Source organism: Dermacentor silvarum, chromosome 8, assembly GCF_013339745.2.
Source record: "Dermacentor silvarum isolate Dsil-2018 chromosome 8, BIME_Dsil_1.4, whole genome shotgun sequence".
Classification (NCBI taxonomy): domain Eukaryota; kingdom Metazoa; phylum Arthropoda; class Arachnida; order Ixodida; family Ixodidae; genus Dermacentor; species Dermacentor silvarum.
In genome coordinates, this window is record NC_051161.1 from 10,259,680 (window position 1) to 10,277,423 (window position 17,744).

A 17,744-nucleotide genomic window follows, 5' to 3' on the forward strand; every position below is an offset into this window, starting at 1 on the left:
AGCGACTCTTTCGACGTGGAAAACCTTGTGCCTGGTAGAAGCGTGTGCAAAGTGGGCTTGGGCTGCACGCGGATTCCGCCCTATCTTTGTGAACTGACTCCCATAGTGCAAACTGTAACGTGAATTACCCAGGTCGTGCGCAAAACTCGAGGCGTTCTGCATAGCGCGCCTTATTTCGAGCTCATAACTGCTGTCGTAGTAAAAGCCAGCGTGCTGCAGCATAAGCATTCCTTGCTTACCTTTCCACTTTCTGGTGCATCACCTTATCGCGTCCCCCCTTCCTCTCGTGTAGGAAGAGACACATCATTTTCATTCCGAGAAGCGACGGCAGTCCCTCGCACATTTATCTCCACCTATCAGCTTGACAGCGTGCGCAATAGCTCTTGTATGCAGCCACTTTCGACACCAGCCTTACATTTATTCTGGCGAACAACCCTCTCAAGGCCGTATACAGTGTGAGCGCGAGCCGTCTTGATACAAGCGCAGTTTTTTTTTTTTTTTTTTTGTTCTCCCAAGCGTTGTTCATTGATGTAGCGGGTAGCAAGCAGCTGTTCATTTCCGATCATGTGGTTTTTCGCATTTTTACTCGAGCACAGTGCCGACGGCAGCTCGTCGACTCCAGTCCGCGCAAGGACGGTTCTCTCTCGCTAGAAAACACAAGGTGCGGCTTTTCCATTAAGGGCACCGTGACAGGTAAATCAGTCAACTTTTGCTCACTCTTTGCGTCGCTGACGATGCTCGCGATGCTGTATTGCCAGAGCACCATTTTTTTTTTATCCAGCGGCCGTGGCCAGAGCATTGCGAATAAAACCGCGTTGATGAAGGGCTTGCTTTATAATTTCAAATTCCTTGTAGAAATAACACATTCAAGTTCTTTAGGAACACGATGTGATAAGTGGCGAGCAAAACGTGCAACGCATCCTCAGTTGCAACTTAGCTCCAATTAGTGCTTCGTCGTGTGTAAATGCACATACTATGTCTTTGTTCCCTGTTTCATCGTTAAAATGTATTCGTGAAATGCAACACCAACTGGTTTAGGTCAATATCATTCTTCGCTTATGAGCTTATTCATTAAGCGGTACATAATCTTCGTTCGTTATAATTTAAGCAGTGTGATGTCTTCTATTTCTCGGGAAAGCAATATCGCGAGAAAATTGCTTCTTAAAATGTCGCCGACTTTAGATGCCATTTGGCCAACTGCACACTATGTGATAATTTCTACTAATGAAATATTAAATACACTGCTAAACACACGTCCCTTGACGAGTCCGCACAGCAGATAAACATCCCCAGAGAGAAAATTAGCACAACCCGGGGTGATTAGGAGAGAGGGATAAAACTTTATTGTGTCCATAATGGGGTCCGGGGGCGACAGGGGTTGGGAGACTGACCCCCAGTCCTCCCCTTCCTCAGACGGCGGCCAGTCCTTGCTTTCTGGCCGGTTAGACACAACCCGATGTTGTAGAGCACACCAGCATAGGGTGTGCAGTATTTCTATTGTGCCAGCCATTTTTTTTCGATATATATATAGTTGAACAAAGAAGAGCTTCTGGCAGCTGTAAAAATATTTGAAATCCACGTTAAAAACCTCGATGAATGTATATTGTCGATGTAAGTTGCATTTTTCAGCGTGCATTTCGTTATGTATATATATATATATATATATATATATATATATATATATATATATATATATATATATATATATATATATACAGGGTGTTTCACCGAACACTTTCAAAAATCCTTAAAGGTTGCCTGTGGCTGATAGCACGATTCTAGTTCATGAGCTGGTCCACTCGAAGAGGCGGACATTACTTGCACAAGAAATTGCAATGCATAATGGAATAATTGCCAGAAATTGAGTAATTAAGTTTTTAACTAATTGCCTGATGGTCCTTATTACAAATTACAAATTATAGCCGTGGATATCGCAAGGCGGATCCACTTGGAACGAATTCTCGGAATGACACCAGTTTCGAGATAATAGTTCCGAAACTTTGCGGAGAAAGGCATTGGTGTTCCAGTCAGATTCTTAACAAAACGTCGGTTTTTGCATTAAAGCACAAAATTAACTGGAACGCCAATGCATTTCTCCGCAAAGTTCGGGAATTAATATCTCGAAACTGGTGTCATCCCGAGAATTCGTTCCAAGTGGATCCGCCTTGCGAACTCCACGGCTACAGATTGTAAATTGCAATAAGGGCCATCAGACAATTAGTTAAAAACCTAATTAGTAAATTTTTGTTAATTGGTCGATTATGCATTTCAATATTCTGCGAAAATAATGTCCGCCTCTTCGAGTAGACCTGCTCATTACCTAGAACTGGGCTATCTGACACAGGCAACCTTAAATAAATTTTGAATGTGTTCGCTGAAACACCCTGAATATATATATATATATATATATATATATATATATATATATATATATAGGACGGAAAAGCGTTTATGATATCTATAGTTCTAGATGGAGTGCCACAATGCTCTGTATAGCTTCTACAGCCTGACTCAGCGCAGACGTCACAATATATGGCACCTTTGCTTGCGGGCGTAAACCTCCACAGGTGCCATAGAGCATTTGCCCCCTTCGCAAAAATGATAGAAATTTTTTGTATATATGAAAAAGAGAAGCAAAAGGGGGAAAACGGGGGGGGGGGGCATAAAATAGTGGAAAGGAGAAGTTACTTAACTATTGGAGTAATAAAAAAGTATGCTGAAGCTCCACTAGAGTTGTCTAAGTATGCTTAAGCATACCCCCAAATTTCAGTTAACCCTCGACCAAATTGCATGCTGGCCCACTCCAAAATCTCAAGTTGGCCCACACCCAAATTTTAAGTTGGCTCACCCCCAAATTTCAAATTGGCCCATCCGTAAATGTCAGTTAGCCCAACCCCAGATTACAAGTTGGCTGACCCCAAAATCTCAGTCGGCCCATCCGCAAATTTCAAGTTGGCCCACCGCTTATTTTAGTTAGTCTACCGCCAAATTTAATGTTGACAAACCACCAAATTACAGTTGGCCCACCCCTACTATAAGCTTTCCCATGCATTTTCTAAAGAGCCCTTTGTACCCAACGGGTACTTTTTTTTTCTTTTTTTAATTTGTTCCTTATGGCACATAAAGCTACCAATCATCTACATTTACCATATTGTAAGGATTAAATGTCTTACCTTTGCATATTACGCATTTTTGTGCGGATACGAGGCATCACACTTTTCGCGTGACGGGGCTGGGGTACTCGCCAAAGAATGCTTGCGCATTAAAAGAATAAGAACAGTGTATCAGACACCGTTCTACAGCCCTTTCAGAAAGACGAGTAGCTTTTAATATAACAGTGATTCGACCTTTTGGGTCTTCGATGCTCAGTGTACCCGCAGGACTTTTCTTATCGAAATACATGAAAGTCGTGCGACACGGTTACCAAACATGTTTATGGGTTCACTTTTTGTGTTTCATAAAATGCTCGCGCATTTTACTGGGTGTAAGGCACAAGCAATGGCGTCAGTCGGCTTCCCGACATCCGGTGCGGCTGCTCGGTGTGCTCACCCTCCTCCCCTCTTTCGCTTGTCACCTCCTATTTCTTCACGCACGTTTTGTATAGTGAATGGGAAATAATTAAGAATGGCAACGCTACTATTTTTGTCTGTAATACGGCATTTATTTCTGTAAACATAATGACACTGCTGGCGATATTACGTCGCGCGCCACGCCTACAATGTAGTTGCCTGAAAGTTTTGACCATGCACGTTGATCGTCAGCATTTGTCTGCTTCATCCCTCTCTCTTCATCACCTCATTGAGCTGCCCCGGGCGCAGACGTTTACCGCATTCGGCTACGCGCCACAGAGAAAACAAATGCTCGAGTGGTGCCCGCTGCACAGCCGGCGCTCAGCGGGCTGAGCCTGGGATGGACCGCTCTCTCCCCCCCCCCCCTCTCCCTCCCGCCTTGTGCAAGCTGTTTGATTTCACGTGCCACCTAATTGCATAACAATTCTCGTGGTGTAAGCAGGTGGCTGGAACACAAGAACGTAAGTTTATGTGTTTTATGCACGTGGAGACTTCCGGTCTGCTCTAGGCATGTTTTCCAAATACACGCTTCCTTGGTAGGTTGCGTGAAAGAAATTTGTACACGTCACGCAGGGCAGCGTTACGCTTCATGTACAGTCGAGTGCAAAATTTTAGAGACCACGGGAGCGGCGACTAAACCAAGGTAAATACACCTGGTAGAGAAGCTTCCATAGAAGCACATACGTTCAAAGCATGGCGGTTCATCGGCGGTTCATCGGCGGTTCATGGGGTTTGACGCCATCTGTGTGAGGAGGGAATCCTTCCGGTGGAAGAAAAAATAATGTGACGCCATATTCGTTAAAAACAGAAGTGACGTCATTTTGTTCTCAAAGGCGCGAAATTTGTTTTCGGGGTCCTGCCGTTACAGCTGTATATTCAAATTCCCCGCTATTGGACGTGATCGGCGTTTCGAGCTTCCAGCGCGGAAACCGATGCAGGAAAGTTCAGCCACACGGGTGTCGAAACCGCACCCTTGCGAAGAACATACTTTGTTTGGAGGCCGACGAACGCTTTGGGCGTAGAGTGTTCGTCCTTTCGTCGGACGCCACCCCGTCGGCCAGCGCTGTCCCACGAAAACAACTAAAATGAACAATTATTTGGCGGTTGCAATTCACTACTTTTGACTGAACAGGTTAAGAAACAATGAAACTACACGCGTCACCAAATTCAGCCAAACGTCGACAGGCAAAGCAACACAACAGGTGAAGGGGGCGTATTGTAACAGGTGAACTTTATGAGTGCCCCTTTCTGCCCAATTCAAGAGCTGCATTGCATTGCAAATGATAGTGGCGTCAACGCCCGGCGCTATCGGTGGGCGCTGAAAAAAAGGTATTTATTGATAATGATTAAGTAAAACAGAGTTGTTCTTTTCTCGCCATGCGTATATAAAATTGATTAGAAATGTTATTTTCATTGAATGAATGTAATTGTGCACCACTTTAATTAAAAACGTTTTTTTCTTTCGCAGTGTTTGTTCCCTCCAAACATAGTCGCGCTTCAATCGCTGCTCCCATAACCACCCTTGCTGATGTCAGTGACAATTCGTTCTGAACCGCTTTTCACCCGAAGCTTCGCGACCATTTAGATTGACCTTGACTAAAGTCCCTCTATAAGAAAAGTACCGCCATCTACTCTTTCCTCCACCACCTCCTCTCCTAAAGCGTTTGCTTTTTTCTTTACTTTTTGCTTGCGAAAGCCAAGTCGACGGTGGCGCACCTAGAAAGTCCACGTTGAAGCTTTCAGACCGGGCGCGCGCCGCCGCCGCTGCCGGCGACTGCGGCTGCGCAAAGGACTTTCAACATGGCTCTGAGGCGGAAAAAAGAAAATATAAAGAAGTGAAAAGTGCGCGCTATCATCGTCCAATCGGAGATACAGGAGAGAGAGAAGCGGTGTTTATCAAAGGATGGCGGTACTTTTCTTATATAGGGACTTTAGACTAAACTAAATTCCCTATATAAGAAAAGTACCGCCATCTACTCTTTTCTCCGCCGCCTCCTCTCCTAAAGCGCTTGCTTTTTTCTTTACTTTTTGCTTGCGAAAGCCAAGTCGACGGTGGCGCACCTAGGAAGTCCAGGTTGAAGCTGTCAGGCCGGACGTGCGCCGCCACCGGCGACTGCGGCTGCGCAGAGGACTTTCAACATGGCTCTGAGGCGGAAAAAAAGAAAATATAACGAAGTGAAAAGCGCGCGCTATCATCCTCCAATCGGAGATACAGGAGAGAGAGAGAGAGAGAGAAGCGGCGTTTATCAAAGGATGGCGGTACTTTTCTTATATAGGGATTTTAGACTAAACTGCATCGCTGCGCCTTCTGAAGGCTGGGCGCCTAAGTTCGAGAGTGCGTACTGCGCACGCGCGTCCTTTTTATCTGCCAGCCTGCTCCTTCGGTCGCTTCAACCGCGCGCGCAAAGAGAGCGCAAGGTGCCACTTCTGCAGTCGCCGTGGAATCGCAGAACGTAAAAGGCATCGCTGCTTCCTGACCTTATCACATAATTCCATTTCAGAAAAAGTGACGCAAAGCATGTGCTCCGCGCCGCGGAACGTCTAGAAGCAAGGCGCAGAGGGTGGCGCGCTCCCAGCGCTACCAGTACAAATGACGTGTTTTCGTCAGGCCCTGGAAACTCCGCTGGTTTTTTGTCCATGCGAATTGCAGCGCCATCCATGTAATGCTGCGGAACCAAAATCGCTTTTCCTTTTTTTTTTCTTGTCAACCCTCTCTCAACTTTGTCGTTTATCTCGCCTTCAACTATCGGCGGCGCGGCCCGCGCTGGTCGTCGGCCGTGCTGATAACGGCCAAAACGGCAGAATTTTCTTTTCTGGCATTATACGGTCAGTTTTTCGCCTTCCGCGCTAGCAGTGCGGTCCGTGTGGTAACCTACCGTTGCACGTTTGTCGGCTTTTTTTTTCCGCCATGTCTCGCAGCTGTCGCTGTTCGTGTGTGGTTCAGTAGTGTACGAACACACCAAGACGAAGTGAGCCATGCGACGTGAATTAATTCTACCGCATCCCTAAAGATAACAGGTGAGCACAGTGTTGTTTACTTCCCGGTTTTTATTTGTGATAGTAATTATGGGCAGTCGTACATGGCTGTCCGGTGGTGAGGCAGCAGTTGACTGATTTGAAAACACCACAACGATGCAGTAAATCATTATGCCAACGAGCAGCGAACATAAAGCTCCTGCTGAATATAGTACCAACTGTGCGTATCGCAAGCAACACGTGTGTAGGTGTGCGCTTTGCACTCATTTCTAGCTAATTGGTCGCCATCGTTTAAAAATGCGTTTCTGAGAATTAAGGTTGACATTTCACAACTAGTACTCTGCCGCGACGCGAAACGAGCTCAGTTTTGTATGTTCCAACTGCGATGTTATAATTTATGATCTTCACTGTTCTTCAGGATGGAAGCGTTTGTAACCTACGCTGGAAGGATGGACCTTATGGGTTTGCCCAGAGACAAGGTCAACAACCGCAGAATATGCTCGGCGCACTTCACGGAGGGGGATTTTATGGACCGAGCTAGAAGCAGGCCATGAGAAGCTATTCTGTGCATTGGCCACTAGATCAATTACAACATATGTTTTTTACATGTGCGTACGTGAAACACCATCCGCGTTTTGTTCCATTCTATAGTGTGTTAAACTGTCTGCTCCAATTCTGGTTTTCGCAAACGAACACAATAAAGTAAGTCCAAAGAACTGTTGTGTTGTAAGTGGAATTATTTTTAAAATATAATTTGTGCACATGCTTGCTTGATTGTAATAATGAACGGGACTGCGTGCATGAAAACGCAAAAAGAATCCACTGCGCACAAGCACGCAGCACGAATGCACGAATGGCACGGCCGGACAGGAGAGGAGCGCGGAGCGCGCGCTCGGTCCGGCGGTGCGTCTGATAACGCCCGCAAAAAAAAAAAAAAAAAAAGCGCGCCACGGACAGCTAAAGAAATAAAAAAAAGAGCATTGCGCGTGGCATGAGGGGAGGGTGAGGCGAGGCTTGCGAAGAGGAATAGGAAAGTCAAGAGGGAAAGGAGAAAAGAGCAGAACGTTATCATAAAAAAAGAAAGAAAAAAGCTGCTATAGCGAAAGGAGGAGGGTAAAAAAATTGCGCCGCTTTTCTTTCTTTTTTTCGCCACCGTAGTACCGTCATCCATCCGCTAGGGCCTAACTGAAGTGCACCTTGGCGCTAGCGTCGACTGAGCGTTTGCTATAAAAGAACCAATGGGAGGTATAAGAAGATTCACCCCCCTGCTTTCGTCACGATATGACGATATCATCACTAGCCGCTCGGGCGATTCCACGGCGGCTGCAGAAGTGGCACCTTGCGGTATCGCCCGCGTTCCGGTGCGTGCGCGGTTGAAGCGACCGAACGAGCAGGCTGGCAGGTAAAAAATGACGCGCGTGCGCCGTACGCGCTTTCGAACTTAGGCGCGCAGCCGTAAGAAGTCGCAGCGACGCAGTTAAGTCGCCGCTCAAAAAAATTAAATTATGGGGATTTACGTGCCAAAACCACGATCTGATTACGAGGCACGCTGTAGTGGGGGACTCCGGAAATTTGGACCACCTGGGGTTCTTTAATGTGCAGCTAAACCTAAGTAAACATGTGTTTTTCGCATTTCGCCCCCATCGAAATGCGGCCGCCGTGGCCGGGATTCGATCCCGCGACCTCGTGCTCAGCAGCCCAACACCATAGCCACTCAGCAACCCGGGCGGGTTAAGTCGCCGCTCCCGTGGTCTCTAAAATTTTGCACTTGACTGTACAATGAAGGTCACAGCATTGCAAACACATAGCTGCGTTTACAGGAAAGAGTTCGTTACATTTTCTCGTTATCTTGTACCTAGGAAACAGTATCAAGGTGAAGTAATATATTGATAGCCACTGCGACTTCCGGTACTCAAAAAATCTTCGCAATGCGTAATATGTAGTGCAAGCCATCACAATTCCTGCCGCCATAAAGGGCAAACAAATAGGAACACCTTTATTCAACAACAGGTATATCTAGTTACAGTGCAACACCTGCCCCTTACTTACCCCGCAGTTTTTACTCAGCTCGCTGAAATTCCAGATTTAAAAGTTGTAGAGGCACTCAAGTCTACTTACGTGCATTGAATGCGAAAGCATTGTGAGCGTGTCGACTATATCGACGTCCATACTATTTCGACGTCCATGCCACGTGACATTGTTGGCCCACCCCCAAATTTTGAGGGTGGGCCACCGAAATTTTATGCGTGGGCCCAGTAAATTTTGGGAGTGGGCCAGGTCAGTTTTGAACGGGGGCCAGCTCAATTTTCGGGTTGGGCAAAGTCAATTTTAGGGTGTGGGCCACCCAAATTATGGGGTGTACCGAGCCAATTTTGCGAGTGGGCCAGGTTGGTTTTGAAGGTGGGTGAATTCAATTTTCGAGTTGGGTGATGTCAGCATTTTTTGGGTGTTTCGCACTGGGATTTCAAATCCGTGGGATTTCGCAGTGCGAGCCGCAGTAGTTCCAGCGCCGGGAACGTGACATCATCACTTGGTCACATGGGTTTTCTTGTCATGGGGTGTTAAAGCCAGACGCTCGCCGGATTTTCCACTGCATGAGCTATATGAGGCTTTCGCCTTAATAAACGCGCTCGTAGAAAAGGCAGCAAAGAGCAGTTTGGATAACGCACCAAGTTATTCACTGGCAGTCCCCTCAAAGCACAATTAAGTATTCGGGAGAAAATACAATACTACAATAACCGCAAGCGAATGTAATGTCCAAAATAAAGTACCCAGTGCAAACATGGGAAGGGATCACTTTTCAACTATGAACTACAAGGGCTGAAGGCAGTAATGTGTTTTTTTTTTCGAGGTTATGCGAGTATACGCAATGAGAGAGTTTCGCATTAAAATACGTATCAGAGAAAAACCTTAGGCTAGTGTGTTTGTGTACCCCTTGGTATTGATGGGGAGCAGGAGTTCACACGATTGCCAAAACTTGAATTTTTGGCTTTAAAACGATCTCGTATATTTAATATTAACGTTTTCGAAGCTCATTTCTCATTTAAAATACAGCAATATTGCTTTCATATAGCTCCTAATGTTGAACTTTCGGTGGTTTTCAGAACATTAGAAGCCATTACCGATGGTCTATAATACTCATTTATTCCAACTGCACAACCGTAAGTGCCCTGATTCATTTATGCAATGGAAGTGATGCAGTGAAGGTAGTTAAGCGTAAATGTAAAGCACATATAACTCCTCTAGCTACGGAGCCATCTGAGGACGTTACTCAACACGCTGATTCAAAAAGAACATAGAAAGCCTCAATGTGCTTTCCAAATGAATATAAGCTAACGTTAACAACGATTACTGTAGTACCCACCATTTATGACAAGCTGGCAGAATGTTTGCAGTGCCACATTTCCCCTCAGTAATCTTCTGTGTGGGCATTGTGTGACCACACCACACAGATAGTCTTATATTGTTCATCTTTAAGGCAGGCTGTCCCACTTCTTTGAAAGCAATGCCTTTATTTGGCTCTGCTCCCCACTTTCTAGTTTCTCAGTTTCTGGCCGTTTATGGCCAGTTTGGGAACGAGATGTCACTAAATATCACTAGAAATAAATGAAAATGTAAGCACAGAAACACGACCGCAGCACTTTCACTGGTAAACCCCATGGGCAGCGCTTTTAGAAAATGCTTGGATTTCAATTTTCAATCACACAGTAGCTTACTCTCACAGAATAATGCCTCTGTTCACAGGTATACCAAACTACCAAACGCCGAGGTATCTGTTATCTCAGAGCTATGCCGGATACCGCGGAAATCGCCAAACAGGCATCGGAATTGAAAAGTGGACATGTGTACACCAACGGCGCGTTCGCAATCGATCCATTGGATATTGGGAAGAATGTTTTCGAAAAACCTGGCCCAGACTACGTTGAATCAAGCCACGCCTCGACGGCAACGAAGAGCGTGTTGACGGTTATTCGCCAGAGCCGATGGATGCTGCCGTTGGTGTACACTCACATCTGGTTGTCAGCAGCGTTCTCACTGATGCAACCATATTTCCCACCCTTGGTAAGTACCATTCTAATGCCAACTCGTCTGTTTCAATGCAGTGATGCATTACGAAAGTTCATTAGATTGGAAGAGTCGACCGGTGTTATGCTTGTATGGCTGAGAAACTTAAGACGTGCTTATAGGCCAATCTGACATGCTGTTTTAAAACATGAACGTTCTGTTCCGCTGCGGCAGACACGGTGACACACGAAGTCAGTGGAAAACAAAGAACACGGGACAAGTGAAGCGTAAACTGTCAACTGAGATTTATTCAAACAGGAATAATTTATACCCGTAACCGCCATCAGTGGCTACGGTTTACATGCGTACAAAGAAAACAAAAAAAGAAAGAGAAAAAAATATCCGCCTGCATTCCACACTGTGAAGTGGATGTACAGCGAAGCTGTTGCCGACGTTAGGCAAGCACACTCGTCGTTGGATGACGTGACACAAGTGCCACTACCGCAAGCGACGTACGTCACGTGGGCACGCATGCACGTGGCGGAAGTGTAGCATACATCGTCATTCTTCTAGGTGCTCCGCCAAGCGCAAGTGCATTATTGAGCTATATAAATGTTTAAAAGTAAATAGCGTCAGAAAATGCGCAAAGTACGACTTACGAGCTGCAGACAGGATAGCTTTGGAACATAAATCTGTTACGCGGAAACTGAAAGACAAAGCCCTTTTCCAGCTGCTGCCGTTTGGGGGCTGTCTGATTGGCCGAGACCGCTAGGTGGCGGCACCGTTAGCACAGCATACACCCTCATTCTTGTAGGCCCCCCGCATAGCGCAAGTGCGTTATTGAACTAATTGAATTTTTCGAAGTGTGTCAGAAGACACGTAAAGTATTACTTACACACAACCTGCAGACATAATAGCATCGGATTGCAATTCGAATATACGAGAAAACATAATTCTCTTACGCGGCGGAAACTCGAACACAAAGCTTTCCAGCCGCCGTTTGTCTTGGGGTGAGCACGCCACAAAAACTCCCGACCAACTAGAGCCTAAAAGCTTCGCTGTAAAAGAGAGAAAAGAGAGAAAAGAAGAAACAAGTAGCAAATCCTGACACGCGTCCCACTTGAATCAAATGGAAGCACTACTATATTAAGAATCGTGTTTGAAGATGAAAGTGACATTGACGGCTCACTCACGCAGGCTTCTGCACAAGCTGCAACAATCGAAAAGGCTTGCCTAATCTCACTGGTCACTTTATTCTCGCTTCTAGGCAGAACTTCCGTGCTGTCAGAAAACATGCTGTCAAATGCTTATTTTCTTTGTCTTTTTCTTTCTTTTAAGAAGCTTAGTTGACAGTTTGCGCTTCACTTTTCGCGTGTTTCTTGTTTTCCACTAACTTCTTGTGTCTTTGTGCCTTCGACAGGCCAGCAGAACGATTAAGCTTGCCCAACTAAGCCCTTTTCAAGCTCTGCTCACTTTCATTATTTGAAACATTTTTGTCATAATGACTGTTTTCGCCTCTGCTGCGTATGTATGCTGGTTCTTTCCATAACAAGTTTTACAGCTCTAGCTTTCCTTAGCTCGTTTATCAGTTTCGAGCCATTGGCGCTGTCCGCATTGAGAGAAGTGAACAAGAGAAGTGAGATAGGCGACAGAGGCGCCAGAAGGTGCTTACATTAATAGAAGGGCACATGACACCACGTGCGCTTCCACTAATGAGGGAGGAGTGTTCGGTGACGTGACGCAAGGATCGGTTCCCTGTAACACCACCACATGATGTTGCCCTCCGCACCTCACGGGCGGCGAAATCCACCGACTGCTCCTGTCGTCTTCCTATCGACGTCATTCTTCCTTCGTCATTCAATCGGAATCATGCTGTCGTCAATCAATCGCAGTTGTGACGACTCTGATTATGCCATCGTCGTAATGGCATCGTCGTCATACAGTCTTTGTCACGCATTCGTTGTCATCCAGTCGTCGTGATGCCATCATCGTCAGTCCATTGTCGTTATAGCACCTTCGACTACACCTGTGTATACTTGATAGCCGACGAGCGCTCGAGTTACGGAGAGGAGCGTAGTAGTTTAAACGAGAACGCTATAAAACATACTTTACACTGAAAAAGTAACCATCCTGCCAGTTCTTTAGCTCCGAAAAGTCAAACATTTTATTATTAAAGCGAAGCTTTATATGTCTCACCGATACATCCGTGAGCGCCGAAAATGCGCTGCAAGAAAGCTAACTTACACAATAGAACTATCTATGCATCTGCGAGCACAATAGAACAACGGCGTACGACATACGTATCGTAGAACACTACAGTTTACATTCGCAGTTGTGCCGATAAGAAAACAATGGGAGCTGCAACGCCACACTACCCAGACGAACTGTATATATCTGCGTTGCATTAGGCGCGTCACGCAATGCATTCCCGGCCGTCATCATGTGTAGGTCGCGGGTGGAGCGCGCGGCAGAAGAGGCTGCCGTACGCGAACATAAGTGCGAGCGCGATCGTGCCCGTAAGGCCAATCGCATGTATCGGCAACAGGCAGAGCCTCTGACCGGCTACCACAGCGATCACAAGAAAATACTGTGCAAGTGTAGAGCCGTCCGTAAAAGTGTGAGTGTGTGCGTATAATGAACGGCTACATGATCTAAAATAAAGGCTACGTAACTTAACGAAATGTGCCTTCATTCAACTTCAACGTTCAAAAAATACAATCCTAAATAAGCAATCAAATCACATATGCATCGCATCGGGTTGCTCAGCATTTCTTGGGTTCGTTGCGTGGCCGTTGGCTTTGGACTTTGACTTTGATTCAGTTTTCATGGGAGAAAGCTTCACGTTCAACCATTTTTCTTTAAGAAAGGGGCTTTGATGTTTTGCGATAGCAATTATATGGAGACTCCAAGCGCATTTCTGCCGTCGTCATGGTCGTGGTTGTGGACGTGGTCGTGGAAGTCGCTGTGAGGTTCCGCATCAAGTCCAAACAATATCGTCGCCGCGCGCCCTACGGTGTCTGTGCGAGTGAAAGCTTGCGAGGGTCAGCCGGCGATTCCGGCTCAATCTCGGGCGCGCGAGGGAGGAAGGCGGGCCGGAAGCGCGCTTCTGCCGCGCGTGAGGCACAAGGGGGGGAGGGGGGGAGGGGGGGGGGGGGGGGGGGGGGGGTTACTCTGGCGGCGGCCGCGCATCGCCGTGGAAAAAGTGCGCGCCCGCGTGGGCCTCATCTGAAAAGCGATCTGCGATGTGGACAAAGTGCAACTATAGTGCTTCGTATGCGCTGTGTTTTCGACGTTCGTGTTGTAGCGAGAGACGATGCTGCAGCCGCGCCTCCTCACTCCAGCGTTTTGACAGCGGGTTTCCGCGGTCATCGAGAGAGATGCTTTGATGTTTACCGGTGCACGCGTTACACCATGCTTGTTAATTTAGTTAGTAAGTGAATGTTTACAAGTTTATACAGCCGATAAAAAAACTACTATAATTAGTTCGTATAGTTGTCTACTAATTTGCTATCGCAATCGATACTTCGCCTTTCGGGCGAAACTGCGACGTTTTTATTGCGATAGCAATTATATGGACACTTAAACGGGATTTCTGCCGTCGGCGTCGTCGTCGCCGTCGCCGTGAGGTTCCGTATAGATTCCAAGGGCGATAAAATCGTCGCCTCGCTCCGTATGCGCGAGCGAAAGCGCGCGGAGGGGGGAGGGAGGGGGGACTCGCGCGCTATCACGGAGACCGAACGCACGGCCGAAAGCAAACGCGACCGTCGCGCGAAAGGCCGTGGGGGTATGGGAGGGAGGGAGGCGGGGCGACGCTGTGCTCCGGCACCAAAGGCTTATCTTGCAATCGGGCGTAAGGGGAACTTGCCACTCTATCTCCCACGCGAAAGCAACAAAGCGGTAAGGCAGCGCGGGAGGGAGGGGGGGGAGGGAGGGGGGGCGCAGCTTTTACTCTGCCAACAACTCCGTTCGTACTTTGCCCGGCTTTGGCCGTCGCCCGCACGGTCTCTTATCTCCACACGGCTCTGACCTTTGTATGAGCTGTGCATCCGCCGCTCAGTTTCCTTTGAAGCGATAGACCGCACTAACCTTGCCCGCTGCGGCGGCTGCGATTGCTGCCAGCGTTTTGACAGTCCTTGTCTGCGGTCATTCAGTGTGGTCTATTCATGTTTGCTTGTGCGCGCTGACACCACGCTTGTTAATTCAGTTAGTAAGCGGATGTGTCCAAGTTTATGCAGCCGATAAAACTACTATCCCTACTCCGAATAGCTCTCTACTAATTTGCTATCGCAATTGATGCTTCGCCTTTCGGGCGAAACTGCGACTTTTTTTTAGTTACCTAAAATGCTTGAGCTGCAACGGAGGTACTACGTCTAATAAAATTTCGTGATTTTGCAAGCGCTTTTCTAAATGTGCTGCCGCAGCCAGTTTGTAATAATTTAATAAAGGATTGCTGAGGATAGAGGGAGGAGGACATTTTCCACGAACAACGTAACTGTATTCAATGTAAAAACGAAAGCTCAATACTGCTGAAGTTGTGTCAGTTCACTTATAATGAAGTATTCAGCGCTACAATGTAAATGACCGCATCATTAAGAGCACTACACAGTCTCTTCGGAGCTGAAATTATTATTCAGAAAGAGGCACGCGTACAACACAGCGGTGTTCGTACACACTATTGCCAAGCACCCGAATGCAAAGTCTTGTTTTGAATAGAACACGTGCAAAGTGAAGGAGCTAAGACACAGAGGCATCTCCGAAAGATCTAAAGGTGGAGGTCAAAAAATTATACTAAAAAGCAAGAAAACATCAAGCTCACGCTTACGCACGTTGCCGCAGCAGTGGCAACCGTGAACTGCAGTTGCTAGAGAGTAATAGAGGAAGAGAGCCTCAAGCAATTTGTAACTCCAACACGTATTCTGCATTGGCTGGTTGTCTTCGCGCGTTTCCCACGACCTGATGAGCTTCGTCTGCAGTGAAGCGCCCTTTACATGTTGTGAGCAGCTTCATGCAGACGCGATTCCTTTGTTTTCCTGACTTCTGGTTTGCTTGACACGTATATCTTTCTTTCACCATTTTTTCTACATGCACACAAGGCTGAAGCGGCTGGTCTGGAAGCATGGAAGTACGGGTTTTTCTTTTCTGCAGTGAAGGTCGCAATGTTACTGGGATCTGTACTAGGCGAACGAATTGTAAGTTCAAATACTGTGAACTTTTTCACACTATTTTCTCCTTTGATCAGTGATAACCCACATTATTTCTAGCAGTGCAAATAAAGCTTCTAGTGCGCCCTTATTTTTCTTCAAGATGGCCTTTGGATCACCGCGGAAGTGCTATTTGTCAGGACAGATTGGTTTCTTACTGTTCACCATTCTTCTTGGGTAAGTATCTATTCAATCTACCGTGCAGTTGGCTGTATTAGTAAAAAATAGGACCGCTTCATCAATAATTTGCAAAACGTTATGCTTACGGCTCTATTATCTGTATGCAAACGATAATTCACATTACAGTGCTAACGGTAGGGCGCAACATGAAATAATTATGTCTGGATGAAACTTCCATGTACACCACCACATCTGCACAGCAAAAACTTATTCACTTGATGTTCATCTTTTCGACTGATGTGTTTCTCATTTTAAATGCGAAGGATATTTTTTTTTGCCTAGTCGGCGCCAAGGTAAGAGCAAAGTCACTTGCTAGAACGCGCCAATTTTGTCCCTGAAAAATATTGGCCGACCCCGGAGTTGGTGCAGCTCGAAAAGGCGCTGGACATAGAGCAAGCAAACAACCGATATAGTGTGAATTAAGGCAACCCAATTTGCCAGTATCGAGCATACTTCAGACAAACACCGGATATAGTGCGAATTAAGGCGGCCCCCGGCGGCGGTTGATGCACGGCAGCGTAGACGTGAGCTACAGCACCAGCATGCCGTCGTTGTCATGCTGTCATTGTCATTCCGTCATGAGACCATTGCCTTCATGACATTTCAAACACTCTTTCGTTGTCATGTCATCGTCATCTTCCTGCCATTTTTACTCTGTTGCTTAACTGCGTCGTCATCACCATCACGCCTTCGTCATCGTCGATATCATCGCCATCACCATCACGCCGTCTTCGAGACGCCATCGTCATACCGTCGTCATCATTCCATCATCGTCATGCCATTTTGGATATCGCATCGTCACCAAAATGTCGCCGTCATGCCTTGTGGTCGTTCCATCGCCGTCATTTTGTTGTAGCGATTGCACTGTCGTCATACCTTTGACGTCACGGCATTGTCATATTTCCATCTTCGTCATCCCTTTGTCGTCATGCCATCGTCGACACGCTGTCGTCATCACACAGTCACTGTCGCATCATTGTCATCATGTCGTCGTCGTCATATGATTGGAACAAATTTAAAATCGTCATCCCATAGCATCACTCCAGCATCGTCGTCCCTCCAACGTCGCCATTTTATCAGTGGTATGCAGATAACGAGATCTTTGCCGTGTTCTCGACATATCACTAATTCAATTTGAAACTTTCTGTTGCTGTGCCATCAATTAACTCAGCGGTTTTCCGGCGTGCAAAAAAGCGCTAGAAGGAGTATACAGTCACAAATGTATTCGTCATGCCCAGTTTCATTGGGTTAACCAATTAGCGAGAAATGAAAGCGACGCGTTCCAAAGAAATTAGTCAAGGGATGCTATATCGTAAAGCCATTCCAAATGTTTCTATTACATTTCTGCAAAAAGCCCTCCACGATTTGTCAAAACTTTTTGGGCCACCACCAGTTCGCCTGTCTGTCACGCGAACATCTTTCCATCTGTTATGACGGGTATACGGCAGAACTTTCCATATGTTATGACGGGGATACATACTGATTATGCATGGTTAGGCAGAACAAAAGAAAAATATTTATTTCTGATTCTACGCCTATTTCGCCATCAATTTTCTGCCATTGGCCAAAAGCTTTCGGGCTGCGCCTATTTCGCCTTTCTGTGACGCGACGTTACAAACCACGAAAACTCACCGCGGCAAAGACACGTGTACGCATTAAAGAGGCATTAACAATATGCCAAACCAAAGAGACATTTTTTTTTTGGAATAGCCGGAGATTGCCCCGTTCCGAAAGCAACAAAAGATCGCTGCCCAGCGATAATTCTGGCCCTTGCTACTCAGCGCTGCAGGGGAGAATGGATTTATTTGCGTAA

The 17,744-nt window shown here is 46.5% G+C and overlaps 1 protein-coding gene across 1 annotated transcript in view; it reads left to right on the forward strand.

Moving 5' to 3' along the window:
* The first annotated feature begins 559 nt into the window (after positions 1–559).
* LOC119461942 (multidrug resistance protein MdtG-like) overlaps positions 560–17,744 on the forward strand; it is a 29,848-nt gene continuing 12,663 nt past the window's right edge. Inside the window, exons 1-4 of the mRNA XM_037723305.2 lie at positions 560–693; positions 10,290–10,607; positions 15,644–15,739; positions 15,855–15,928. Coding sequence (XP_037579233.2) covers positions 10,335–10,607; positions 15,644–15,739; positions 15,855–15,928 — 443 coding nt within the window. The 5' untranslated portion in view covers positions 560–693; positions 10,290–10,334. The remainder of the gene's footprint in view (positions 694–10,289; positions 10,608–15,643; positions 15,740–15,854; positions 15,929–17,744) is intronic.